Source organism: Gopherus flavomarginatus, chromosome 22 (genome assembly GCF_025201925.1).
Source record: "Gopherus flavomarginatus isolate rGopFla2 chromosome 22, rGopFla2.mat.asm, whole genome shotgun sequence".
NCBI classification, from domain to species: Eukaryota; Metazoa; Chordata; order Testudines; family Testudinidae; genus Gopherus; species Gopherus flavomarginatus.
In genome coordinates, this window is record NC_066638.1 from 11,874,997 (window position 1) to 11,902,950 (window position 27,954).

General features: G+C 53.5%; 1 protein-coding gene across 2 annotated transcripts in view; it reads right to left on the reverse strand.

Annotated features, from left to right (window-relative positions):
* The window catches only part of ASAP3 (ArfGAP with SH3 domain, ankyrin repeat and PH domain 3), a 67,541-nt gene that overhangs the window by 30,565 nt on the left and 9,022 nt on the right, over nucleotides 1-27,954 (reverse strand). For both annotated transcript variants that reach the window (XM_050932508.1, XM_050932507.1), the window contains exons 2-7: nucleotides 20,360-20,432; nucleotides 17,605-17,750; nucleotides 11,031-11,105; nucleotides 7,263-7,312; nucleotides 6,633-6,759; nucleotides 151-236 (exon numbers count right to left, since the gene is read on the reverse strand). In XM_050932508.1, the coding sequence (XP_050788465.1) occupies nucleotides 151-236; nucleotides 6,633-6,759; nucleotides 7,263-7,312; nucleotides 11,031-11,105; nucleotides 17,605-17,750; nucleotides 20,360-20,432 (557 nt within the window). The remainder of the gene's footprint in view (nucleotides 1-150; nucleotides 237-6,632; nucleotides 6,760-7,262; nucleotides 7,313-11,030; nucleotides 11,106-17,604; nucleotides 17,751-20,359; nucleotides 20,433-27,954) is intronic.

Genomic DNA, 27,954 nt, shown 5'->3' on the forward strand with positions numbered 1-27,954 from the left:
GCTTAAACTCCACGCGGATTCGTTCCTCTCTAGCGATCACTCAAAGCTACCGGGAGTTACGCAAACGAGGGAAAACTGGCACGTCTGGAGTCCTGCTCCAGGAAGTGACATCACCATCTCACAGGATGTGCCAAGTGAGATGGTACCTACTTATGTTGCGCATGGAAAAACTTGATCAGGCTCTGCAGGAAGTCCGGCCCTTGCTTCGTCTGGCTCTCGTTAGCTTTCAGCAGGTACTAGAGAGGGACAAGAGACACCGAGTTAGGATGTCGTTGAGGGACTTCTCAAATGTTGGGCTAGCTCAGAGGAAAGAACTGGAAGACGCCAGATTTTTCAGAAGGCCAAGCCGCCTTTTTGTCATATGGCCATTTCTTTAGGGGTCAGATTCAGGTCTGGAAACGGTGACACCTCTAGATGAACCTGAACTGCAAAATTCAGATTCAAATTTGGGTGTGAACTTACCCCCGAGTCCAGAGCATTTTGGTTCAGGTCCCATCTCCGGTAGAAACCCTCTCAGTGAAAGCGATCACAATCATTTTGCAGATCGGTTCAAGATCCACTACAGCTTCCTCTAAAACTTGGTCGCAGTTACAAAAAGTGGTTGTGTTTCACTAACATGAGCTCTGTGACAAAGTTCTTAAGGTTTCCTCTGAATACTGTGTGGGTGCCTCAGTTTCTGGCCGACACTATCTCCTGGCAACTAATGGCCCGGGCCCTTTCGCCCTGCAAGGGGATGCTAAAGGTGTGGGAGAACAAAGAGGTCAGGTGACCTCCTGGCCCAGCAAGGAAACTCAGCAGAGAAGGAGGGGCTAGAGGAGGTTTCAGTTGGGAGCTGGCTGGGGACGGGAAGTGAGGGCAGATGGGGTTGTCTGGCTCGCTGCCCCCCAGGATGGACCCGGCTGAGGGGTCCTGTTCTCTGTACCTACAAGCTCTGTTTTAGACCATGTTCCTGTCATCTAATAAACCTCTGTTTTACTGGCTGGCTGAGAGTCACATCTAACTGCGAAGTGGGGGATGCGTGCAGGACCCTCTGGCTTCCCCAGGACCCCACCTGAGTGAACTCACTGTGGGAAGCGTACGGAGGGGCAGAGGATGCTGAATGCTCCAAGGTCAGACCCAGAAAGGTGGAAGTCATGTGAACTTCTTGCCCTGGAGACAGTCTGCTCCGAGGGAGAGGAGGCTCCCCAAAGTCCTGACTGGCTTTGTGGGGAGCAGTTCCAAAGCATCGCCTGAGAACTCCATGACAGGCTCGATAAGCCCATCCTAAACACGATTGCTTTTCCTAGTGCACCATTAACACATTTAACTCAATTTTAGCAGGTCAAGTTATAGCCTAGGTCTCCAAAGGTTGCCGTGCTTTCCCTTGGAAAACCCAAAGATGTGGACTGGGAACGCTCTCAGCACCCAAAGGTCAAGGATTGAGTCTATGGGGTTTTAACAAACAGAGCTTTTCTCCCAAGAGTTTAAGTTTTGAATTAAATACTACTGTCATAAACAGATAGTTAAGGGTTAATGTCTCTTTTACCTGTAAAGGGTTAAGAAGCTCAGTAACCCTGGCTGACACCTGACCAGAGGACCAATAGGGGGACAAGATACTTTCAAATCTTGGTGGAGGGAAGTCTTTGTTTGTGCTTTTTGTTTGTTCTTTGTTCGCTCTCAGGACTGAGAGGGACGGGACATCAATCCAGGCTCTCCAAATCTTTCTGAATCAGTCTCTCATGTTTCAAACTGGTAAGTAATTAGCCAGGCAAGGCGTTAGTCTTATGTTTGTTTTCTCAACTTGTAAATGTTTCTTTTTTGCTGGAAGGATTTTACCTCTGTTTGCTGTAACTTTGAACCTAAGGCTTCCAGGGGGGGGACCCTCTGGTCTATAGGAATCTGAGTACCCTGTAAAGCATTTTCCATCCTGATTTTACAGAGAGAATTTTTACCTTTTCTTTCTTTAATTAAAAGCTTTCTTTTTAAGAACCTGATTGATTTTTCCTTGTTTTAAGATCCAAGGGGATTGGATCTGGATTCACCAGGGATTGGTGGGGGGAAAGGAGGGGGATGGTTAAATTCTCCTTGTTTTAAGATCCAAGGGGATTGGATCTGTGCTCACTAGGGAATTGGTGAAGTCCCTCAAGGCAACCCGGGGGGGGGAGTTTTGGGGGAATAGAGAGTGCCCCAGACACTGGAATTCTGGGTGGTGGCAGTATACCAGAGCTAAGCTAGTAATTAGGCTTAGAAGTGTCCATGCAGGTCCCCACATTTGTACCCTAAAGTTCAGAGCGGGGAAAGAAACCTTGACAACTACGTTAACCAAAACCAATACAAGTTTAAAACAGTCCACATAGAAATATTACTCCTCCTCTCAATCAGGCTTTACTTATATAGTAGCTGGAGTGACATTAACCTAATAGGTCTTCAGTCATCCAGAGAGAGAGTTTGTTTGTATAAAAAACCAAAGAACTTTAAAGGTCTTCTTCATGCAAAGAGAAGGGCACAAACCCATTTTCTCTCCTTTTCAGCTAACGCAGCAGTCAGTGGCTCTCAGAATGGGGCTGATGATAAAATAAAATTTGGAGTGGAAGAAATTTCTCATAGAGATGGCCACAGTGGATCAAACTGGGGTCCATTTAACCCAATATCCTGTCTCCGACCATGACTAGCACCAGCAGCATCAGGAGAAGGAGCAGCAAGAAACCCTGTAGATCATGAATAACCTGGCCCCCAAGGGAGGTTTCTTCCTGACCCTGATTAGTTAGAAGTTGGCCTGTGCCCTGAAGCATGAGGATTTAAATCCTCATCACACTCTGGATGGTCTCATTGTCTATATACGTGTTTAGTCCTTTTTAGAATCCAGCAGAGCTCTTGGGTTCACTGGCCTTTTTCTAAGTAGAGCAGTGTTGCAATGGCAAAGCCAGCACCGGGCTCGGTTCATGCCCCTGGAAGACGAGGCAGCAGCGAAAGGGTTAACGTGGCTCTCATTAGGAAGATCCTGTGTCTGTGTATTTTGGAGGCAAGGAGCGTGAGGAGGCGGGGGGAAGCGTTGTGTGATGAGCTGGGTTCTCTCTTTATACCATCTCCCAGACGGCTGCACAGTAGAGCATTACAGTCGGGCAAGGGCGGGGCGATTTTTATTTCTCCCTCCTTGCCAGGAGCACAGCTGGAGAAATGAGTCGCAAGCCCAGAAAAGGGGCATGGAGGATTGGTGTAATAGGCCAGAGCAGAGCTATATAGAGCCTTTGTTCAAGGGAAGGTGGGGGTGAGCGAGAGATAAAGAGGGACTATAGCCTTAACCGAGTGGAGTGGTCAGAGGAGAATATTGAGGCTCTTGGGTTCTATTTCTGGCTAAGAGAAGAGAGTCGCGTCTCTAGTGGTTAGAGCAAGTGGAGGCAGAACTCCTGGGAGGGGAGAGGGGAAAGAATCTATTCTTGGCTCTGCTACTGACTTCCTGGGAGACCTTGGGCAAATCACAGCATCTCTCTGTGCCTCAGTTCTCCTCTCCACAAAGCAGAAATGATACTTCCCTGCCTTGTGAGGTTAAATGAATTCTTTGATGAAAGCAGGAGCCTGGTGAAGGGTACGGGTTCCATGGATCCCGGCCCAGCGCTCTCAATCCACTCCCCGAGCAAACTGGGGCCCAACACTGGAAAGTTTGGCCTCGTTGGCTTATAAATAACTGGCCAGAAAAGCCATGTAGAAGTTCAGACTGGAATGGGGACTTCCCGGCTGGGTGTCATAGACCCCGTACAGCTAACCAGCGGTGGTGATTCCTTGGACTACATGGGGGGATTTGGTGCTCCCAAGGGTAAGAGATAGACTGATCTACAGAGCTGAGGGGAACATAAACCTGCCCAGGGACAGAGCCAAGGGCGAAATCAAATAGCCCTAATGTAGCACAGCAGGTACAAGGGGAACACACTCAAGATCCCATGTTTGCATCTTCTCTCTTTTTCCTCTGCAGGCCCTGGAACAGAGCCCCTCCCTATGGTCGCGCTGCGATCACTGAGTGTTTCCATGTGCTGTTATTTATTTAACAGTGAAGCTATTCAAAGGGATGACTCAGTCCCTGGCTCACCCCCCAGAGCTCCAGCCCGTCCACGTAGCCCAAAACCACAACAAGGAAGGCAAGCAGCTCGTGGGATCCTCCCCTCCACTCTCCAGCCCTGCCAGGATCTGGCCCCATCTGGGCAGCCCTCTCTGCAGCCGCAGCCTGACACTCAGTTCTGACTACGGCAGCTGAAGGTCCTTGGGGACCCACTCCAGGTGCAAACGCTAACCATGGACCATTCTCCCAGCTGCAGTTTTCTTCAGGCCTGTCCTCTGCGAGGACGTTGTCTAGTGGATCGGGGAGGGATGGGAGAGGCAGCACTCCTCTGCGCTACTCCCAGTGCTAGGAGGGGCATGGCTCTAGTGGTTGCAGCAGGGATGGGGAAGTCAGGACTCCTGGGTTCCTTTCTTGTTTCCAGGAGGGCAATACTGACTAGTACTTAAAGCCGGGGGGGGCGGGGGGGAGGGTTGGCAGCAGGAATCCTGGGTTCCTTTGCTCAGCTGTTAGACTGGGATAATCACAATCGCCTAGCTGGCAGGGCTGGTTTGAGACTTGACTGACTATCGTTTGCTTCTAACACCGATAAAAGGCAATGCAGATGTGTAATGTGTTATTGCACAAGGCTGAAATCCTTCCCTCTTGGTACATCACTCCTGGGATTTCCCCTGGCTCTTCCACCCCAGCTGGAGCAGGAAGCTCTCGCTCTCACCCGATTTCTGGTTTCTCTCAGACTGGCCAGGACATGCAAAACGACCGAGCCACACATGCCCCCCAAAATAGGGCACAACTGCATTTGGGCAAACTTCACACATGGCCCAGGGCCGGGCGAGCGGCTCCTGAGATGCCAAGCTAGCTGGTCACAGCACGAACTCCAGTTCTGCAGATACCCGAATGGCTGGGACACAGCCTGCTGGCTATGGCTACACAGGACATCTTCCCCAGGGACACGAAAAGAGACACAGTCCAACACCTGGCCCAGGGTTCTGGGGAGGGTCTGTCCCCAACGAGATTTTTTTTCTCCCCCCTTGTAAACAGTCCCTGCTGTGAGACAAAGCGAACGGGAAGCAACTCAGCTTGCGATGGGCTTTGCAAGGTAAAGGCAATGATAGCCACTCAAGCGGAGCTGGCACTCTGCACCCAGAGCCAGGGCCGGCTCCAGGGGTTTTGATGCCCCAAGCAGCCAAAAAACAAACAAACAAACAAACAAAAATTCGCGATCACGATTTGCGGCAATTCAGTGGAAGGTCCTTAGCTCCAAGCGGCAGTGAGGGACCCTCTGCCGAATTGCCACTGAATAGCGGAGTGGCCACTCTCCCGAGTGGCTGCCCCAAGCACCTAGTTGCTAAGCTGGTTCCTGGAGCCGGCCCTGCCCAGAGTGAGACGGGGCTGGCATTAACCCTCGAGACACACACCAGCTCTAAAGGGGTTAAACAGCGGAAGGTCAGGGCAGGTTCCTAGCGCTGGCTGGAGACCACTGGGGGGCGGGGAGAGGGGCAGCTGAAGGGGGAAGTGTCGCATGTTGGAGAGAGTGAGTAAGGCCCCGCTATGAGCAATATCCCACCCTGTTTCTCCCCTCCATCTCCACACACCTCCCCAGCTCCTGCTGATCCTAACCCTGCTCAAGCTGGGAGCCAGTCGAGAGGCAGCATTGCACTGGCCCAGGGCAGGCCAGGCCACGGCCCAGGGGCTCCATGCTCAGACGGGAAGCCGTGAGGCTCCCCAACCCATGGCCAGGGTGGGATGCTCTGGCATTTAGGCCAAGGAGGTGGAGGTGGGGGGGAGGGAGACCCCAGCAGCAGGGCTGATGGCTGAGAGGAAGGAGAGATGGGAACCTGCCCATTCATGCCCCTGGCCTGTTTTCCTAGCCCTCCCTGCTGCCAGGTCCCCATGGCTGGGAACCAGGGAAGGGACACGAATTAGAGCCAGTGGCCTGGCTACAGGCAAGGCAGGGAGGGCACAAGGCCTAGCGAGGGTGGCAGATCGAGAGGCGCAGGCTAGCAGTGCGCTAGGGGGTGGAGCAGCTGTTGCGGATGAACGGGGCAAGGCAGACGAGTCTATCCTGGTTCTAAGAGACCTGGGCTTACGCCCTCCTTGCCCCACACACCCTGACATGCAGGAGTTGATCCCTTGGCATATTTCTCTACCACCTATCCCTGAAGTATCTGAGCAACGATGGCTGTTGGGTAGGATAACCAACGGCCCATTTGCTTCTTCATCTGCTTTGATTGTTTTCTACAGATCACTAGGTTCTTCCACCAGAAAGTGCCCTGGCTAGAGCTAAGCAAGGATGGCCCAGTGATTAAGGCACCGGACTGGAACTCAGAGCCAGGAATTAAACCCTGTCCTCCTGCCACAGACTCCCTGAGTGAGACCCTGGGCAAGTCTTTCTGCATGCCTCAACTCCCCATCTGAATGAATCCTTCCCTTCCTGACAAGGCCGTGACGTTCATTACTGTGCGCAAAGGGATCATATACCACGGGGACCCCAGGAGGGTAGAGAGCCTCAATACAGCTTCTCCAGATAAAAGCACCCACGGCTGCTCCAGGCCCTACCACTCTCCTCAGCTCTGTTCTCTGGCACAGAAAGGCCCATCACCTCGCACATCTGAAGCTGGAACATCCGGCGCTCCTTCTGCATCTCCTCAGCGATTTCCCCTGGAGATGGCTCCGCCTGGATGACTCCTGCTAGCCGGGCTCGCTCCTTCTCCTTTTCGATCTTTGCTCTGGGGAGGCAGGACAGCAAGAGTTAAGACAGATCCGACCTCCTGTCCACTTGAATTACTCCATAATTCTGGTTGGCAAGGCCCAATCGGGAGAGGCACCCACTGGGAAAGGCAGAACTCAGAGCTTCCCACCTCCCCGCCAACGTTTCCGCACCTGTCCATACAGCCCTATCATAGAACCATGGGGTTAGAAGGGACCGCAAGGGTCATCTAGTCTAACCCCCCTGCCAAGATGCAGGATCATTCTCTACAGCGCCTCCTGCTAGGAGGGGCTGAAGGAGCCAGGAGATTCCCCCAATCTCCTTTTCATGCTGAACACCCAGATGGCATTAACCAGTGACTTACGCAGGAGCCCGGCTGGTCGAGAGTGCACAATTTACAGCCAGTAACCTCGTTCGCTGCCAGGGCCCAGCCACTTCCCAAGCTGCAGCCCCCACACAAAACCCCTTTGTTTAGAGGAGGAGGATCAGCCTGTTCCTGCCAGAGGCAATGGCACGACTTACACTTTGGTCTCATAATCCTTCCAGGCCTTCTCAATCTGCTTCTTGGAATCCTGCGACACAGAGCAGCAGTTAGCGAAGTCCAGAACCGATTCTACTTGGCACAGAGCAGGGCTCCCTTCCCATCCCGCCAATGCAGAGCACGGCTGGACAACACTGGAGCATCTTTTGCTATTCTTGGGTTAGGCTCTACACACAGTGTGACGTTGCACTTCCATACGCTTTAGAAAAGTCTGTTTATAAGTGTGAATATGATGCAACTGGAATATGCTTGATGCAAAAGGTCTCTTGTAAGGTATCACTACAAAGCTTATAATCTACTGAGTGTGGTCATCCTACTGGTAGGAACCTATCTTTCTGGTATCTGAAACTAGAAATATGAAATATAACTCTGAGGCCCTATTGCAATTATGCAAAGTGTGGGCCATTAATGGTGGTTTGGAATCTTGATGGCTGCCATTGACTAGGACAATTGGTTGGAAATGATTTATTTACTTGTAGGCCTTCCTGTGAACATACCAGCCAGCCCTGGAAGAATGGAGCAGGTCACCTGATGTGAGCATGTCACATGATACTGGAATCCATCTTAAACCTGGTGCTTTTTAGGAGGAGGGGTGGAAACCCAGAGACACAAAAGATTCCTGCCTTGTGCCAAAGATATAAAAGGGAGTAGAATAGAACAAAGGGGGTCCCAGTCATGAGAAAGCCCCTGCTTTTCACCTAAGATGCCTGCTGGAATTAACAAGGACTGCACTGGGGAAAGGAGTGGGCCCACACTAGGAAGGCGTCTAGTCCGTGAAAGAAGCTTATTGGAACATCTTCGAGGGGGAGATATTACCTGTAATCAGTTTTTTAATGTATTAGGTATCAGAGGGTCACCTCTGAAGAAGTGGGTTTTTTACCCACGAGAGCTTATGGCCAAATAAATCTGTTAGTCTGTAAGGTGCCGCCGGACTCCTTGTTGTTTTAACGTATTAGGCTTAGACTTGCATATTGTGTTTTATTTTGCTTGGTAACTTTCTTCTGTCTGTTATTACTTGAAACCACTTAAATCCTACTTTTTATACTGGCAGTTTATGAGTTTACCCTGTATAAGCTTTATACAGAGTAAAATGGATTTATTTGGGGTTTGGATCCCATTGGGAGCTGGGTGTCTGGGTGCTGGAGGCAGGTAACCTGCTGAGCACTTTTTAGTTAAAGTCTGCAGCTTTGAGGGCGTGGTTCAGACCCTGGGTCTGTGTTGCAGCAGGCTAGCGTGTCTAGATCAACAAGGCAGGGTTCTGGAATCCCAAGCTGGCAGGGAAAATGGGCTCAGAGGTAAATTTAGCACATGAGGTAACAGTCCCAAGGAGGTCTTCATGACCACTGTGAGACCTTTTGCATAAAGCATATTCCAGTTACATCATATTCACACTTATAAACACATTTTTATAAAGCATACGGAGTGCAACATTACACACAACCCCATCCATTCACCTCCATCCCGGCCTGCCGTCCCCCTGCCACTGTGGTCCTGGGCTCCCCACACATTTCCAACTCTAGCAGAGCATAAATGTGGAGGCAAGACCCAGCAGCATTGCAGCCCCTAGGCCACTCCACCCCATGGTCAGAGGGGACAGAGGTAGGAACAGCCCCTTCTGCTCAACACCCCCACCGGTCAGGTGGAAGAAGAGACTGCCTGGCATTCTTAGCCACCTTCCCCAAGGGGTGGGGAGGGAGAAGATCATGGGGTCCCCAGCCCCGCCCCACCACCAGGTACAGACCGGGTCACCTCACAGTGGCACATCAGCTTCCCGGTGCCACGTCACAAGCCCTGCTATGCCAAGGGAGACGCTTTAATCAGATCACAGGGCAGAGACGGACCCTGCAGAGTCGTGGTGCTTGGGGCCAGTTCCAGCCAGCAGCGGAAGGCAAAGGCAGGGATGGGTGGGAAACCGTGGTGGGCCGGGGGAGAAGCGGTTTCTTGAGAGACCACCAGCTTTTCACACTGCAGGAGACCCAAGAGCCGGAGTCCCCAGCCCAGAGGGACCCATTTGGCTGGTTATCTCAGGGCGCAGCTGGGAAAGAGCCAAGGAGATGGGAGCAGAGAGCCGGGGATGGGGGAGGGAGTTGTGGTTACTGTTTCACCAGCCTTATTTCTTCCCCTAGGCCCCTCCCTGCACCCCTCAGGGAGAAGGCTCTGCACACCAGGACCGTCCAGAGGATTCAGGGGGCCTGGGGTCTTCGGTGGCAGGTCCTGGAGTGGAAGGACCCCGCACCGCCAAATACTCGGAGCGGAAGATGCTCCGGGGGGCCCGGGCCCCGTGAGAGTTTTCCGAGGCCCCTGAAGCGAGTGAAGGACCCGCTCCAGTTGCGCTGAAAAACTCTCATGGGGGCCCCTGTGGGGCCTGGGGCAAATTGCCCCACTTCCCTCCCCTCTGGGCAGCCCTGCTGCACACTCAGGCCAACCCCCTTGACCCAGGTGTGCAAGACGCTAGACATGACAGCACCCAGATCTGCCTGACCCCAGGGGCCATTTGCAACTCGCCCGAGGGCTGCAGCTGCCTTCCGGAGAACGCCAGTGCAGGCCTGGCCTCCCGGATACCCCGTGCCTGTCGTGACACAGTGCAGGTTGGAGGGGGACAGGTTCCCAGGGCACAGGAAGACACGTCACCTCTTCCCCAGGTATTAGCAGACTAGGGCCTGCTAGGAGCTGTAACTAGGAGAGAGCAACAGCCCTTCACTGGACTAGAACCTGTAACACCCCTAGCAGGGGAGAGGCCCCAACAGGAGAAGAGATAAGAGTTAAGAGGTTGCTTTAGGGGAAGGATCATCTCGTGGGGAGGCCCTGGACTAGCATCCAATCCCTGCTCTGCCGTAGGCTCCCTGGGTGACCTTGGCCGGCTTTAAACGGTTCCATGCTTCAGCGTCCCCGAACCAAACCAGGGCCCCATTTGCTCTAGTTACCCCATCGGCTCTCTGAGGCAGAGCCCGTCTCTCACTCCGTGTCTGTGCAGCACCCAGCACAATGGGCCCAATTCTCAGCTGGGACCGCCGGGCACGTATAAGCCACACGAGACCGTTACTAACGCAACGCCAGGGAGCTGCTCTTCGGTCTGGTCACCGCGTGCCCCGCTGCAGGGCTGGCTGTGGCCGATGGGCCGTGTGACTTGCTAAGCAGCTCTGTCTCCTTGCCGTGACCAAGGCACGGAAGAAAAAGGGCTTTGGCTGAGAGGGGAACCCTGCCCCTTTTTTGCAGGGGGGGGTCTAAGCGGTCCATAAAAGCCTTTGGCAATAAATAAGTAACAGTAGCCAGGGCATCGCCCGACCTGAGATCCTGGGGAGCTCGACACCCCCAGGGAGCAGCTCTGAACTGTCCATATTACACGGTGCGTCGCAGCACGGGGACGGGGAGCTAAGGAGGGTCGAGGGCTTTCCCTTCCTTCCTCCCCAGATCTGCAGCAGGGCATCTCCCGAGATCCTCACAAGGGGAGCCCGTCTCCCGCTGGTCTCAGGGGGCTGCCCGAGCGCAGGGCTCCACCTGGGTAGAAGTATGAACCATTGCAGACCCTCACAGAGGTGCTTCAGTCAATCAAGGAGGAAACACAGGGGAGCCATCTACCATAGGTGGAACGACCCGCTCCTGGCAAGGGACTGGACATACAAGAGTCAATCCCAGACAAGGACACAGCAATATTAAACCGCAGCTGGACAGAAGCCGTCCTTCCTGGGCTCCGCCCTGCCATTTTGTGCCTCCCACATCAAGTGCCCACCCCCTGAGCGGGATCTTACCAGCCGGCCATCTTTCAGCTGCCCCTTCAGCAGGCTCTCCAGGGGGAAGGAAACGATATTGTTCAGATTCTGCACCTGGAAAACCCAGCGAAACAAGGAGTGGTTACAAAGTGGCTGGTGCGGGCCCCTCAGCCCCTAACTGTACAGGCTGTCCGGTCACTTCACCCATGTGACAATTGGTTTACCAGCAGTACCTTATTCACCCACTAGGTGCCCCCGTGCTCTAGAGTTCCAGGCAGGGTGCGACTCCTGGTAAACATGGGAGACAAAACTGGTACTCAAGCTAGGTAGGGGCCTGTTGGTGTGTGCAACTGACTACAGAGGAACCGCCCCTGCTGATGGGTCCTGGAGCGCAAATGTTCCCAGGTGAATCTCTAGCTGGAGATTAGTGGACCCACTGCACAATGCTCCCTTCATCTCAACCTGGGGAAGGACATCCTCTTGTTGAGATAGTACGTGGGCTGTATTTAAAAAGCTTAGCCACCAGGCTTTGGCTGCACGACTTCCCTGTGCAGCCAACCTGCAACTAAGACAAGAAAATATTGCTCTGGGCTATTCATTCTTTGTATCATAGCAGCGATTGAAGGCCACAATCAGAGATTAGAGCAATGCCAAACACATATATTGAAAAGAAGGTCCCCACCCTGAAGCGCTTACCAGCCAGGTCAAAGAGGAGAGACAATAGAGGGATACAGCAGCCAGACAAGGAAGAAATGCCAGTTAACAGCAAGTTACCATCCGTGTAATAAGCAGTGCTCACAGCACACCAGCGGTCTGACCTTAGACCCGTGTTTTGGAGGCATCACAGCAGCGGTGGGTTTAAAGGAAATATTTGTATTACAATTGGGGCCTCTCAGCATCATGAAGATCAGGGCTTTGTTATGCTGGGTGCTGCACACAGACACTTAGTGGGAAACAGACAGTCCCTGCCCAAATTGCTCACAATCTAAATGTTCTGACAAAAGGGCAGGTGGGGAAACTGAGGCACAGAGCAGCAAAGGGGCTCGGCCAAGATCACACAGCAGGTCAGTGGCAGAGCCAGGCCTCCCGAGTCTGAATCTAGTGCTGTCCCTACCAGACCACGGCATAACAACCCTCTTCTTCCCCTCCCAGGACAAGACACACACAGGCAACACAGCACCCTGCAGCTTCAGGATCTAAGAGGTCAGGCAAGTCCCATCCCTGCTAAGCGTTAAGAGCCAGGCAGGCTCTGGCCACCTGGGAGAGCTGGCATGGATTTAACCATTAAGATGAGGGAAGGGCCCACTTTGTGCCAAATGTAGCTGATTAGCTGGGAATGGCTGCAAGATGTGAGGCTGTTACCACAAACCACATCAGTGGGTGATTAGTTCAAGCAGCCTTCCCACCCCCACGCCACCCTGAAGGCCACGATCAAAGGAGTTCTCCAGCGGCGGTGATCAGCACAGAATTAAATACTATAGCAAAGAAGGCGAGAAGCTGCCAGCACGGCTGCAGAAGCCACTTCCCAGTATCGGATGGAACCTGGAACGTCCCTCCGGGTAGGTTTCCAACAGGACGCCAGCTCCCTGCAGCCAGAAGAGTTTCGGGGGACAGGACGGGGAATAGGGGCAGTGTGAAACCAACACTGGGGTTCCCGTGTATCCTTCACCAGCATCTCTCACGTGAGTTGGGAGACAGCCGTGCTGGAAAGTGAAACCACAGCTCTAGTCCCACATGGGGTGTTTCCCAGGGGTGTGGATGGGGGAACGGGAGGACAGCAACCTCCAGAAGCTCAGAGATAGGGGGCAGGCACAAAAGGCCATCAAATATTCTGCACTTGATGCTGCGTTTTGACTGCCAGCCGGAAGGTTCAGCTGCAGAGGGAGGATTGCCTAGTGGTTAAAGCTCTGGACTCAGGAGATCCGGGGTGAATTCCTAGGTCCCAGCCCAGACAGTGTGAGATCTTGGCCAAGCCATTGGAATATCCTGTGCCTCAGATCCCCATCTATAAAACAGGGATCACAATCCTGCCCTACTTCCAAGGGGGAGAATGAACTCCTGAGTGTTTATGAGATGCTCACGCAACCTGGATTTTAAGCTCTTTGGGACCGGAAGCATCTGTTTGTACAGCACCTATCACAATGGGGCCCTGATCCACGACTCGGGGTGGGGCGGTTCTTACCCACAGCCCCAACACCAATGCCTGTGCTGGCCCATTGGAATAGCACCACTGATTCCCCACCCCCCTTTGACATTTAGCACTTTACATAGGCTAATTAGCCCTCATGACACCTGGGGAGACACACAAATGTTGTACTGGAGGGAAACTGAGGCACAGAAAGCCAACATGAGTTGAGAACGTTTGTAGAGAGTCAGCAGCGTGGCTGGGGAATAGAACCCAGGTCTCCTGAGTAGCCTTCCCGCACTGTAACTATGACGTCACTCTCCCTCCCAGAGACGGGAATGGAAGCCGGGTGTCCTGATGCCCAGTCCCTGCCTACTCTAGCCACCACACCTCATTATGAAGTGGGATTCGGGGCAGGGGAGAGAGGGAGACTATTGGCCAAGATTTGGATGGGCGGAGAGAGGGAAACACTGGCAGAAAGAGAAAGTTAAAGCAAACCCAGAGGCCTTGGCTCACTGAGTCCGTGGAATCTGTCTCTCTCCAAGATGAAGTGGGGAAGAGGAAATACCACAGGGAGACATGGGGTGGAGGTAGCATAAACCCTGCCAGGAATCTAGAAAGGAGCGGGATACACTGCACTGAGAAAACACGATTTACTGCTGAAAGTTACAAGCCTGCACACGCCCAGCCAGGCCAAGGAACGCAGCCGGGGACCGGAGCCTGAGCTGCGACCCACACGCAAAGCATAGCCTGTGCTCCGAGGCTTTGGGGGGCAACTCTGAACACAGCTGCTGTGATGACTGCAGGTGCCACGTAGGCTCAGGCCTGGGTTGGAGCCCAGGAGAAGTCCGGCTTTCCCCGGACCCTATTTCAGCACTTCTCTCTTTAATCTGCTCCACTCTGGCCTGGAATAGGGGGCTGCAGGTCAGGAGTGAGGAGCATGGCCAGAGCTATGTGGGTTGGGTGGGAGGGGGGAGCCCAGGGTGAGAATAGCAGGGGGGCTGTGGGTTGAGAGTGAAGGGCATAGCCAGAGCTGTGTGGGTCGGGGTGGGGGCGGAGGAGCCCAGGGCTAGAATAGCAGGGGGGCTGCGGGTTGGGAGTGAAGGGAATGGCCAGAGCTGTATGGGGCAGGGGAGCCCAGGGCTAGAATAGCAGGGGGGCTGTGGGTTGGGAGTGAAGAGCATGGCCAGAGCTGTGTGGGTCGAGGTGAGGAGGGAAGCCCAGGGCTCGGGGTCAGGACTCAGGACTGTGTTGCAAAGGGCAGAATGGGGGTGTTGATGGCCCCATCCGCCCAGTACGTGGCTCTCAAGGTCTCACTCCCGTTTTGTAACCTGGCTTTCATCAAGCAACCGGTTTTCAGAGGGGCCAGTCCGGCTCCACCGCAGTCAGAGGAGCTTCGCGATAGACTCCAGCAGAAGCAGGATCCTGCCCAAGTCTCTACGCGTCTGCTGCACTCTCCCCTCCCGGAAACGAACGGAGGGATTTTTAAAAAGCATCCCCTTCCCCACAGGCAGAAACACCTGGTGCTTTGCCTGATCGCAGCCCCAGTTGTTGGGAGGATGGGGGAACCTCTCTTGCTTTGTGCTTCCCCACAGGGGAGGTCTTGGGGGTGGGGGGGTGACTGGGAACGATGGGATTAGAACCATTTTAAACCATTAGATCAGGACTCCAGGCATCAGGGCACTGACACCTGCCCAGTCAGTCTACCCCGGGGGACCCATGTGCCAAGGAGGCCTGGACCACCCCAGTGCACTGGCACAAGCCAGCTGGAGTGAGCAATGCCCTCCTGGCACAGGCTGACAGCACAGGGTACCACGGAGGGGTCCTGCCTTCCTGCAGAGTGTTATGCACTAGGGGGTAGGGTGCCAAGGAGCTGCTCACCCTTCTTGCAGGGGCGAAAAGCAACACCCCCCACTCCCAAGCATTTATAGCACACCTGGCAGCAGACAAAAGCAGGAGGACACAACCATGTAGCCACAACAGGGGAAGGCTCAGGGAAGCCTGCTGAGCAACTGGGTTTGGATTGCCCAGGGGACGACAAGGAGCGAACAGCATCCTCCCCTCTTGAAGGGAATCCAGGTGTCAGCACGTAACCTTCATACCTAATCTGGGTGCTCGCTTTTCTCTCACACATATGCTTCTCCAGCCTGCAGGGATTCATCTGCCTGGAAAAGCACTGGGAGCGGGGAAGGGAGCAATTACCAAGGTCCCACTGTGTGTCTATTTCACACACCTGAAGCGGGTGCCTGCACAGGAAGAGCGAGGAGTGCCCTGTGTCTGAGCTGAGAGACTCGCTCTGCAGCAGAACCCTCCCGTTAACCCGAGGAACCAGTTCTACGCCTTTCCCAGGACAGCTCCTCATAGATCTCTGCTTAGGAGAGCTCCGCTGAGGACCGGGAGTGGGTGGAGAATTGCCAGCCAAATGAACTGTTGACCCAAAACCGAGGAACATTTCACAAAGCTTTTTCTCCTCCTCTTTGCCCCCATTTTCTATCGGTGCTACTGGATGCCTTTGCTTCAATCTTCTCTTTAAAGGATCTAGGGGGAGCTGCAACCGCACTGACTTCAACCAGGGTGCAGGGGCAAGAGACCAGACACTTCCCACTTTGCATCCGGATTTCTCACTGACCCAACTTCCTCAGGGTGTGGGCTTGTTATTCCAAAGCATCATGGGATCTGGTCTCTTCTCAGCACAGATTCCACTGTGCAGGGACTGAGAGGTCTTGAAGGAACCAGATTTCAGGTTAATTTGGCCTCAAGCAGTTTGGCATTAAGACTCGCCACATGTTTAATTGGGTTGATATTCTACCAGTTGTCCCCCCTCCCTTGGGCTCCTTCCTTCCTTCCAACAGGCCTTGCTGGGCTTTGATTCCCTTCTTGGCAAACAGGATCATTGATGCTTTTGATGTGAAACAGATATCAGCCTCCTCCCGCCCCGAGTCCATGCCAGGGTAGGAGATAAGCCTCTGCTAGAGGATATTCAACAAATTCTACACTGCTCGATTGAGTGGGTGACGAGGCGACAGCATCAGTGGTGTCCTTGATCTTTCTTGAACCCAGAATTGGCTGGGAGGGTTATGGAGATTTTCCTCCAGCTAGGCCACAAGAGGATGAATGTGAGACTGACAGGGAATTGGACCATGAAGGCTTTAAAGCTTATAAACGACAATAATGGCCAAGAAAAGTATCTGGTTAATATCGTTTCCCTGGGTTCAGCAGTACGATGTTGGGCCCAACTTAAGCTAAAATCATGAGGAGATTTGCACTGCCAAACAATGCCCTATTGTCACACATGCTCAGATACCGGAAAGGTCGTGCCACAGGCTAGCCCAAGATCTGTTCCTGTATTGTCCAAGAGGCGTGCACTCACGCCTTTTGCCCTGGGTCTGTAGACCTGCCTCCACATCATTGCATGGACTCAACGTTCCTGCCAGTACCCCTGGACACGCAGAGATGGACACGCAGCTACATAAGCCAGTGCGTGGTATGCATCAACGTTACCCTCGCACCCCAAGCAAGTACTCATACAAACAGGATGCGCGCACATAGACCCTAAGGGAAGTGCACTGGCATCTGAGGTCTCCCTACCCCGTAGGTATGTGCATGTTAACGTTAAATGTCGTATGCATGACCTGGCACAGGTGGATGCAGGACTCCCTGCAGCGAGATCTGTCGGTTACAAGAGGAAGTAAGATTTTGCCACCAGCTGAGAAATGAGAGGCTTTCCCTCTCGGTTTTAGTGACGTTGGAGCACATCCAATCTCTATGGGGGAGACACAAAACTGGCCCATTTTTAAAATGATTTTAGAGCAGCCAGGGGTCTGAGCCACAGAGTGAGACCCAGAGAGAGATCCCCCTCACCCTAGAACTCAGGAACTTTCACGTCATCCCCTTACCCCCAACATTTACGCTTTCAGGGATTAATCCAAAGGCCATGGAAGTCAATGGAAAGATTCACTGGCCTTGGTGAAGTGCTTGGATTCAGGGCCCCAGGTCAGGGTCGGTGACTCAGCTTCTGGACTGGAACTGCCCCCAAGCCCAGTTGGGCGTTTGGATCCGGTGTCCTGTTTGGGGCTCATCTCTTGTTTCAGTATGATCCAAGCGGGACCAGGCCCTGACATCACAGGCAGAGGAAGGCCACCCAGCATATCCCTCGGGCTATCGCACAGAGATGTTTCATCATGATGCAGCTACAGGGTGTGGCAGGAGACACACCCCAGTGTCATGATGGAAGTGAGGAGAAGACTTCTAAAGGGCCACCATCCTACACTGGGTCCCCAAAAGAAAAGTTGCCCCAAGTCACAGATCTAACACCCTCCCGCCCATCCTTGTACACTCTCTCTGGTATCACACCCCTCCCTCTAGTTCCTGGTTCCTTAGCCGGAAGCGCCCACGTAGATCACTCTGTTCACACCGCCTCCTCCCCAGTCACCAAGATGGTGGGGTCTGTGAAAGGTGGTGCAGAAGTTGAGAGCAGCAGTTCCTTACCAAGTTCTTGAAGAGCGCGGTCACTTCTCTGGTGAAGACGGCCAGGTTCAGGAAGCCGGTGGAAAGCTCGTGATTGTTCTGGGACAGGTGGTTGTTGCCAAAGTTCTCCAGAGATTCGCTGTACTGCTCCTCGTTCTCGACGTGTGCTGCGGGCGGAAGGAGAGGACACCAGTGAAACCCAGGACAAAAGGTCTAAAGAGACTCCTCCTGCCAGCAAAGTGCAACTGTGACGTTTCCCCCCTAGCCAGCTGGATCTAACAAAGACTGCACCAGGGGAAAGGAGTGGGCCCAGACTAGGAAGGAGTCTAGTCTGTGAAAGAAGCTTATTGGCACATCTCTGAAGGTGAGATGTTACCTGTAATCAGTTTCTTAATGTATTAGGCTTAGACTTGCATGTTTTGTTTTGTTTTGCTTTGTGACTTACTTTGTTCTGGCTGTTATTACTTGAAATCATTTAAATCCTACTTTTTATATGTAATACAATCACTTTCTTTATTGCTAAACCCAGAGTAAGTGATTAATACCTGGGGGAGCAAACAGTTGTGCATCTCTCTCTATTAGTGATATAGAGGGCGAACAATTTACAAATGTACCCTGTATAAGCTTTATACAGAGTAAAATGGATTTATTTGGGATTTGGATCCCATTGGGAGCTGGGTGTCTGGGTGCTGGAGACAGGTAATCTGCTGAGCTGTTTTTAGTTAAAGTCTGCAGCTTTGGGGGCGTGGACCAGACCCTGGGTCTGGGTTGCAGCAGGCTGGCATGTCTGGCTCAACAAGGCAGGGTTCTAGAGTCCCAGGCTGGCAGGGAAAATGGGCTCAAAGGTAATTTCAGCACGTCAGGTGACAGTCCCAAGGGGATCTCTGTGACCAAACCTGTCACTCTGGGGTTCCCTCAATCTCTCCTGTAGAAGCTGCCCTATGACCCACCCACCCAACTCTCCCTTTAATTCCTGACCTAGAGGTTCCCCCCCGCTGCCCCATCAGTGAGCAGAGGGCTCTGCAGAAAAGGCTAACTCTGGGGAAGGGGGAGATTTGGCTCAGCGAGAGTCTCCAAAGCTTCACTGCTCACTGCCAGGAAACCAGGAGACTTATTTGAAAGCAAAAGCTGTTTAATTCAAACCTGATTTCCCAGCCTCCCACTGTTTGCTGCCCGGGGCGAGCCCGACGGACGCTGCCAGCCCAGGAACCCAGCACCAGACACTACAAAGCACTTTCCAGCCAACTAAGCATTCAAAAGCCGGACTCGCGCCTTTAATATTTAAAGATGCTTTAGAGTCAGCGGAACATTTCCTCCCCTGCCTGTTAAGAGAGTATCAAAGCCAAATGGGAACAGCGGATGTACAGCATGGGCACTGAGTTAATGCAGAGCCAAGACAGCAACTTGCGAGAGCAGAAATGGATGGAGGACTTTGCCCCAGATCTGTAGCTGGGGTGAATCCGTTCCTGCCAGCTGGGCATAGGGCCCTCTCTCATTTCAAGACACCATGACAAGAGATGGCAAATGCTGGCACTCTCTAGTCTTGAAAGGAGGAGCCGGGATTGAGACGTGAAGGGACGCAGGATCCACCAATCAGTGTCTCCATTCTACCCCCTTCCTGTCACATGGGAACAAGCACAAGTTCCGTTAAAGTACTGGCCCGTCAACTCAGTTCTACCACTCGGCCTTTTGTTCACCGGCCTGGTACCTGGCCAAGAATTACACCTCCCAGTGCCACTGGATAGTAACTATTACGGGTGATTATCTATGAGAAATCATTCCTCCTTCAGGAAGGATGGAGCGCTGACGCCCAGGACACCTGGGTTTTCCAACCTAGGTTTGTACCAATCCTAGTACAATGGGGCCCTAATCTTGGATACTCCCTAGGCACTACCAGAACAGACAATAAACCCATGTCTTCTACTCATTTCCTCTCTGCCTTATTCAATCATTTAATGCCCCTGTGCAAGGTGGAGATTTTCCCCAATTTGACACATGGAGATACTGAGGCACGGGAGTAGAAGCGTGTTGCCTGGGTGAGGTCAGACACATCAGAGCTTGGAAGCAGAACACAGAATATCCAGATTACAATTCTACTGCTTTAACCACTAGACAGCGCTCCCTCTATTTAGAGCAAATTAAGTGGAAACACTCTTCCACTCAGCTGGTAGTCACGGAGTACAGCATTGCAGCTGGATTCTAATAATCCTCTGCTCTGCAATTACTGTTGAGATCAGATCTCGCAGCAGGTGATCAACTGCAGGAGCTCTGCACTCTCATCAGGCACAGTGAGGGAGTCAGACACACTATGAGAACCATAGAAGTGCCTGTCTAGTTAGAAGATGCATGCAGCAGCGGGTTCAGGCCCTTGCCAGAGGCCGGAGATCCGCCTCGAAAAACGGATGGCCTGATTGCATTTGTGATTGTACAGAACCTAGCACAGCGGGCCACAACTGGGGCCCCTAGGAGCGGCCGCAATACAGCTGCACATCCTAACCTGCAGCCTGTACGCCAGGGAAGCATTTGGCATCAGCTGAGCTACCAAAAATGCCCTGATGAGCAAACCAGGGGCAGGCCCATGTTAACGCCAGAGCAAGCTGCCGGGGATGGGGGGGAGGTTCTCCTAGTCCATCACAGAGGATGATTGCAGCGCTGCCTGTAATCTGATGCCATGCAAGCACCTACTGGTCAGAAACCTCCCCCTTCAGGGCAGTCACACCCCCACCGCCGCCCCTCGCCCGCCAGCGCATGCCACCACCACTGAGGCAGAACTTACTGAGCCCGGAGACATGAATGGCTTTCACATATTTCCTTATTCTCTGGAGAATTGCTTGGTCACCGTCCAGGCTCTGCAAAGCAAACACAAAAGACTGTCAGACTCGCCGGGTAATGCTGAGATTTCCCCTGCCCCCCCTTCCCCTCTCCACCAACCGCTGCACAAAGTCCCTTTGAAGGGCCCGACGCTTCGTCATGCAGATGTGCCCGGGCAGCTGCCAACACACCCCAGGCTTGGAGGGGAGCTGGAGGACTCCCAAGCCACGGGCTCTGGCTAGACCAACTGGCATCAGAGTTCAGCAGAGCCTCCGCCAGATCCTCGCTCATCTTATACACAGGAGCTGTGACCCTCCCGTGGCCAGACAGGTACACTGGAACTGGCCAGCTCTAGCGCATGTTAGAGCCAGAGGGCCTGTCTCAGGCTGCTCCTTTGCAGGCTTTGTGGGATAAAGGTAGACGAAGCACAGCCAGATACTTAGTCTCTAGTTACAAGGACTCTTGTCACCAGAATATCAGAGCAACTTCCAACACCCCTTGGAGGGGGGGGTCTCATTATCCCCATGGTACAGATGAGGAGCAGAGGCAGGGAGCGAGCAAGTGATGTGACCAAGGTCATCCAGCATCTGCAGCAGAGAGACAAATTGCACCCCGATATCCAGAGTCCCTTAGCCACAGGTTCAGCCTTCTCCAGACACAGAGGCACAGCCCCTCAGCAGCTACTCACATACTCACAGCATCTACATACCTAGGTTGGCATGTGTGTCACCCAAAGGTGAAAGGAAGCTGGTACGGTCCGGTAAGGTATACCGATAAGAGCCAGTACACAGCTGACCGTACCAGCAGGGAGCAGTTTCCCTAGGTGGGCAATTTAAAAGGGCCCTGGGCTCCCGGCAGCGGCCAGAGCCTCGGGCCTTTAAATCGCGGCCAGAGCCCTGGGGTAATGGCGGTGGCCAGGAGCCCCAGGGCTCTGGCAACAATTTAAAGGGCCCGGGGCTCCTGGCACCAGCTGGAGCCCCTGGGCCCTTTAAATCCCCGCCAGAGCCCCAGGCCAGCAGCAGCGATTTAAAGGGCCCACGGATTTAAAGGCCCCGCCCCTTCTGCCCGAGGACCCGCCCTTCCCCCAAGGGATCCCCCCTCCCACATCTGCTCTGGACCCCGGCCCTGCATACCTTGTTACTTTCACCCCTAGTGTCACCTCAATATTCCCCAAGACACAACACTTGCACGAGTCCCCTTTCCCCAGATAAATCGGTCACACAAGTTATTTGTCTGACAAGTTTTGCCTCCAAACCTCACCCCCGTTTAGTGGCTGGGATGTCACTAGACTCATTCATGGCTCAGTAAAAGAGTACAGGGCTGGGGGATGAGGAAATCAATAAATGATTTCGTCTCCAGCCTGCTCCTTGTCAATTCCCCAAGTCACGTGGTAACACTCCTGGCCCCTGGCTGGATGAATACACAACTACGAGCACAGCCCAGAGCTCTGAATTTGACAAACATTCAGCTTGAATTCCCGCTCTAGCAGGTCCTCAAGCATCAGCACTAGGAGTCCACTCCCCTCGGAGGCCTGCGCTCGCAAAGGGCGAACGTCCGTGGAAAGCCGACACTCAGACTTCCTGGACCCAGCCAGAGGGAAGTCGAACAAATGCTCGAGACCGGCCCCCCACCCTCGGCGCTGCCCAGAACCTACTCCAACACACAGCCCTGTGCCATCCAGCCCATGGGCTCTAGAGAGCTGTAACAGTCAGGAAGGGGCAGTGGCGTTCACGCCCCCACCCACCCCCCAAAAAACCACACACATCCACCCCCCTTCTGCTACCTGAACACCAAAGAGGAAATTAAACAGTGGAGACACAGGACTCTTCTGTCTTCCTATCCTGCTCCATGGGCCCCTCTGGACTCTGCAGTAATAAGTGAGGACTCAACCCCCTTCAGCTAAAGGAGAATCTTCCAGTTAGAGGAGCACTGGGACCTCCAGGTATTGGTTCAGCTAGTGATCAGCTCATTCCCCTCCTCAGGGAATTATACCAGAGCCTGGGTGCTTCCCTCTGCCAGGCCAGGGAGAGGGCACTGCATTCTACCAGGAACAATTCAGGATGGCGGAAACCGTCAAGGACAGATCACAGCCAAGACCTGCCAGTCGGAGCCATCACAGACAGAGGCAGATGAAGGTTTCCTGGGGCCCTGGACCAGAGCATGGGGGGGCCCCTCCCCACCCTACCCCTTCCACCAGTGGTTCTGTTCCCGCTGCCTGCAGCTCTGCCCATGGCCCCACCCCTTTCTGCTCCTTCCCCTGGACCTCGCCCCTGTTCCACCCACGGTCCCCCCCATTCTGCCCCCCACTGCGGCCCCGCATCCTATTTGCTACTTTCTGCCCCACCACCAGAGAAGCTCTGTCCCTGTGCCACGCCCCGCTGCAGCGGGGAATGACAGCTCCCTCAGCCCTGAGGCCATGGCATGCAGTGAGAGCTCCTCCAGTCCCAGGACCACAGCAGGAGTCTGGGGGCTGGGGCTCCCCCGATGCTTCTGCCAGAGAGAGGATCGGGGGGGCACTGGGGGCTTCCTCTGCTAGGGAGTGAGATCAAGGCATGGGGGCTTTCCCTGTCCCGCCTGCCAGGGCCCCTGGTCACAGGCCCCATAGCTAATCTATCACTATTGCAGGAGAGAGACATGACAGTCCCTCCCCGTACAGCACAGGTGCAACCACTCCCTGGCCTCCTGCATTTGGCTGTGGGCCCCTTGCTACCAACCAGATATCGACAAACCAGAGAGGTGCCCAAAGCAGCGCAGGGCAGAACTGATCAGAGAGATTGATCCCTGGGAGGGAAAGAGTTAACCGTAGCGTGGCTGAGTGTCAGCCAAGGGCATGCATGATAACAGTCTACAAATATTTGAAGGGCGTGAACATCAAGGAGAGAGAGGGATCATTTGGGGCGTAACCAGCAGCAGAACTGGTGGTAATGGCATGAAGGCAGAGAAGATTATCAGACCGACTTCTTGACAGGGAATCCTTCTCTTCCCCCCAAGAAAACAGTGGAAGCCTCAATTGCTGGACTGGACAACAAGCACTGTGCGAAATGGTCATGCACTGGCTACAGACGGACAGGCGAATAGGTCCTGTCCGTCTCCGACTTCTGTGACGGAGACTAAGGCAGACTGGCTGGCTGGCGCCCAGCTTCCTTCCCTCCCTATCTGTGGTCCCCCTCTGTCAAACTTTACCCTCCTGGATAAAGGCACCACTCTCTCATGATGGCCACGTTGCATCACTGCGCGATGGCAGCAGCTGCGACCGTGAGGCCTTCGCTTTGTCTCTCCTGTCCTTTTAAAGCATCCCAGAATTCTGCCAACTTCAGCTGCGCAGACAAAGTGCTTTGAAGCTGCACCTCGGGCGGGATTTGGGCTCGGACACCAGCCCCCTTCGGAGCCCGAGTCTCAACTTCAAAGCGCCATCAACACGGCTATTTCCAGTGTTCGCGCGAGTCGAGGCTGGGAGGGTCGCTGCCGTGGGTTGGGCACACGTACACACCGTTCAGGGGCCTGCTCCACAGAGGACTCTCACGCTTATGGAGGTTTTGCTTTCCCGTTCTCGTGGTTTTCCCTTCCCACCCAGCCTTAGACGCTGCCGAGAGTGCACGGTCACTCTCTGCACACCTTGAAAATGCAGCTGAATCCGAGCTCAGACAAACCAACCCAACTCCCACCACACTGCCTTGCCCAGAGGACCCCAGGTCACTCCTGAAAGCTCTGGGGATACCAGCACATCCAGCAAAGATGAGGAGTGGCTACTCTGGCCCTGGGCTTTCCCCCAACCAAGGCTTCTGCTCAGTTCACGTGCAAGCCAAGAACTGCATCCGGACAACTCACTGGCCAACTCTAGGTCTCCAGCAGGTACCACTAGCCGCTCGGCACACTTAGGAAAGATCTTTTCTACACCACTGCCTGCTGCCTCACTTATTGATGATGAAACGGGTTCCTGCTGGCTCGCCTGGCAGAGTAAACACCGGCTGGGCCAGATCACCCACCCCACGCCTACGGATGGAGAGGATCCTCAATGGGTCAATTCCCCCCCACACACACACACACACACACACACAGTGGGGGTGTCAGGCCCAAACTCATTTACACTAGCGTCAATCCAGAGTGACTCCACTGGGATGCATAAACAGGGCCACCTGGAGTAGAAGCAGAGAGGTTATTTTGCTTCTGTATTTGGCACTGGTCTGACCGCTGCTGGAATCCTGTGTCCAGTTCTGGTGCCCACAGTTCAGGAAGGCTGCTGATCCAGTGCAGAGGGTTCAGAGAAGAGCCACGAGAATGATTAAAGGCTTAAAAAAATCTGCCTTATAGCGAGTCTCAGAGCGCAATCAAATGAGCTGAAAGAGAAGGTTAAGCGGTGACTTCACTACAGTCTGTAAGTACCTACACGGGGAATAAATATTTAATGATTGGTTCTTCTGGCTACCAGAGGAAGGTCGAACACGATCCAATGGCTGGAAATTGAAGCTAGACAAATCCAGATGGAAATAAGATGTAAATTTTTAACAGTGAAAGTGTAACCCATTGGCCAATTTACCAAGGGTCCTGGGGGACTCTCCATCACGGACAATTTCTAAATCGAGACAGGAAGTTTTCCTAGACGTTCTACTAAAAGGAAGTTCTCTGGCCTGTGCTATCCAGAGGTCAGATACATGATCACAACGGTCCCTGCTGGCCGTGGACTTGGAGGCCTCAGAGTTTTCCTAGCACAAAGTTGCACAAGCACATCACAGGGAGATCGGTCAACAGAGAAGAAATCATTAGAGGCGGGAAAGGCAGCAGCTGGCTCTGCCTGAGTGACAAGGCAAAGGAGCCAATGAGACAGACTCTAACAAAGGAGCATGGATGCTCAGAATTCCTGTATCAACGGCAAAAGCTACAAGATACCTTACATAGTGCTCCTGTGCAGACTGCGCTTGTCCTGCATGCATAGGCCTCACCTGGCTGGAGAGGCAGGGGAAAGTACATCAGCCAACGTGTCAGGTCTGAACTTGCTGGTCCAGACTCAGAGAAGGAAGGAGGGACACCCCCGGCTCCAGGAAGAGAAGCCACAGGCAGGAGAGATGCAGCCAGTTGTGCTCCTGCTCAGCGGATTCCCTGCTCTGCTCGGCCTCTCCCCAGGAGAGCGAGCCCTCTTCCTCCACCAGGCACGATTAGCTGTTTCAACTTCTCACCTCCCCTCCCCGGTGCCTGCACGAAGATCAGCTCAGCCGCAGAGATTCCCATAAAGGAGCCTTTCCCTGGAAGAGGAAAGCGTGTGCTGGGGGAGAGAGGGAGCCAGGGAGGAGACAAATCTGCACCTGCAGAGAGAACAACGACCTCCCAGAGACGCATTTGATCCAACACTGCTTCATTGCTACCAGCCAACCTTCCAAGGAGCTCCCACCCCCCCGGGCATTTCAGCTCTAAGCCGGAGGACCCTGAATCGCTTCCCACCATACCCTGGCTGATCAGGAGGGAGGAGAGGGCGGCACAGCATCTCCACCAACTGTCTCCGGTGCTTCTCCTCTGAACTTCTCTCTTTATTGTGAGCAATCAATGGGAGCCATTCTTCACCCCCCATCGTTCAAGGAAGGAGGAGAGGGTTGGCACCGCAGACACGGCCAACTGGCAGGAGTGCCAAAGCGGAGAGCGACAGCGATGAAATTTCAATTAGCAGCAGCAAAGCAAATACCGTGTGAGAAGGGCACAGGCATCTCCAGGGCTGGGGCGCTGCACGGGAGACAGGGGAAAGTCTGAGACTGCCGGATGCAGGGCCAGACTCCGATCTCAGGGACTCGGCTGCTGCCAAGCTGGGGGAACTCCACCAAGATCAGAGTCCGGCCCAGAGAATAAAGGACGTGGCAGATAAGGAGAAGACTGAACGAAACAATTATTTAGCCTGGAAAGGGAAAGACAACAGGGAAAGGTGGGCTTGTCACGTGACCCACCTTAGGTCTCTGTTCTTAAGTTAAAGATGGGCAGAATAGTCTTGTCTTGTCTACTTAGACTTTGAGACAAGGGCTCTTTCACTATGTACAGCTCCTAGCACAACGTGGTCTCTAGATACAACCCCAATACTATTATGAAGAGTAAAGTGAACGCTGACCAGTGCTTGACCTCGTCCCATAATTAGTAGACGGGCAATGTCGTCCAGCAGGATTCCTCCATTCCACCATCCCCCCACCCGCTCACTCTAAGTCCTTGTCTCTGAGGCTGTTGCATTCTCCTCACCACCAGGAAGGTGCCACTGACCATGGCACGGCCATGGTATATGAAGCAAAGGTATATTACGGTCAAGCCTAGAGGCCGCAACTGAGATTGGGGGCCCCAGGGCATCGGGTGCTGTGCAGAAACATAGAGAGTCCCTGCCCCACAGAGCTTGTGGCCAGACAAACAGAAGGAAAGCCACCTAAAAGCCAGGTAGGGCCACCACCATTAGCAGCTTCGTTGATAGGGACACCTTCTCCTGCAGAGTAGGACTCTGAATCCCCCACACAGATGTTGGGTTGGAAGGACCAGGTTACTGCTTACCTGGGGCTGGACTCGACCTGCTGCCCCGAGTCCCATTCCCTGAAACAACTCACCCCCAAATTGTCCACTGAGCCAGCCAATCCCCCGACCTAGGGTAGGATCTGAACCTGTGCCCTCGCTGAGCAAGACCTTGTAGTTGCTGAGCTCCCCTGAGCCAGCCAGCAAGTCCCCCTGTCCTGGGGCCAGATTCAGATCAGCAGAGTATCTCATTCCCCTCCCTAACCCACCATGGGAATCAGCCAGGCGCCTGGATCCAGGACTGGAAGACAACGTCTCTGAGCACTGACAGCAGGAACGCGCCACATCAGCTCCAAGGTTGAGTTTATTTGGGGTTTTCTTTCCAGTTCAAATTCTCTGCTCAGAACGTAACACACATTAAATTGAATGATTAGGAGGTGAGGGACGAGAGCAAGGGTGGAGGATGGTGGGACCCAGCCAAATGCAGGAAAGTTTTAGGATGGACATGGAGGAAAACTAGCAAGAATTTACAACCACAGGAGTTCACCGAGTCAGCTAGTTGCAAGGAGGAGCTGCAGAGTGTTATGAAGTTAACTTCCCTGGAAATTCAGCTAATGACATCCGGAGAAAAGTCCCCTCTGCGTCCAGCTCTGCACCGAGGGCAACTGATTTCCAGGATAGAAGTTTAGAGAAGAAAGATGGTCTTATAGAGATGGCACTGGACTGGAACTCAGGAGATCTCAAATCCCAGCTCTGCCCCAGGTCCGTCACCCCACAATGCATCTTTGAGTAAGTGACCGTCTTTGTGCCTCAGTTTCCCCATCAGTAAAATGGGGATAACGGTACTTTTCTCCCACATTGTGTCGTGTCTATTTAGATTGTTAACTCGTTGGCATGGACTGTCTCTCAATGTGTCTATACAGCATTGAGCGCAACAGGGCACTGATCTCAGGTGGAGCCTCTAGATGCTACGGTAGCACAAATAAAAATAAATCCATGAACTCTTCCAGACAGGGATCACCATTACTGTACCTCTCACAAAGAGCCAAGCACATCACTGGTGTTAACAATAAATATTCCTGCTAGTCC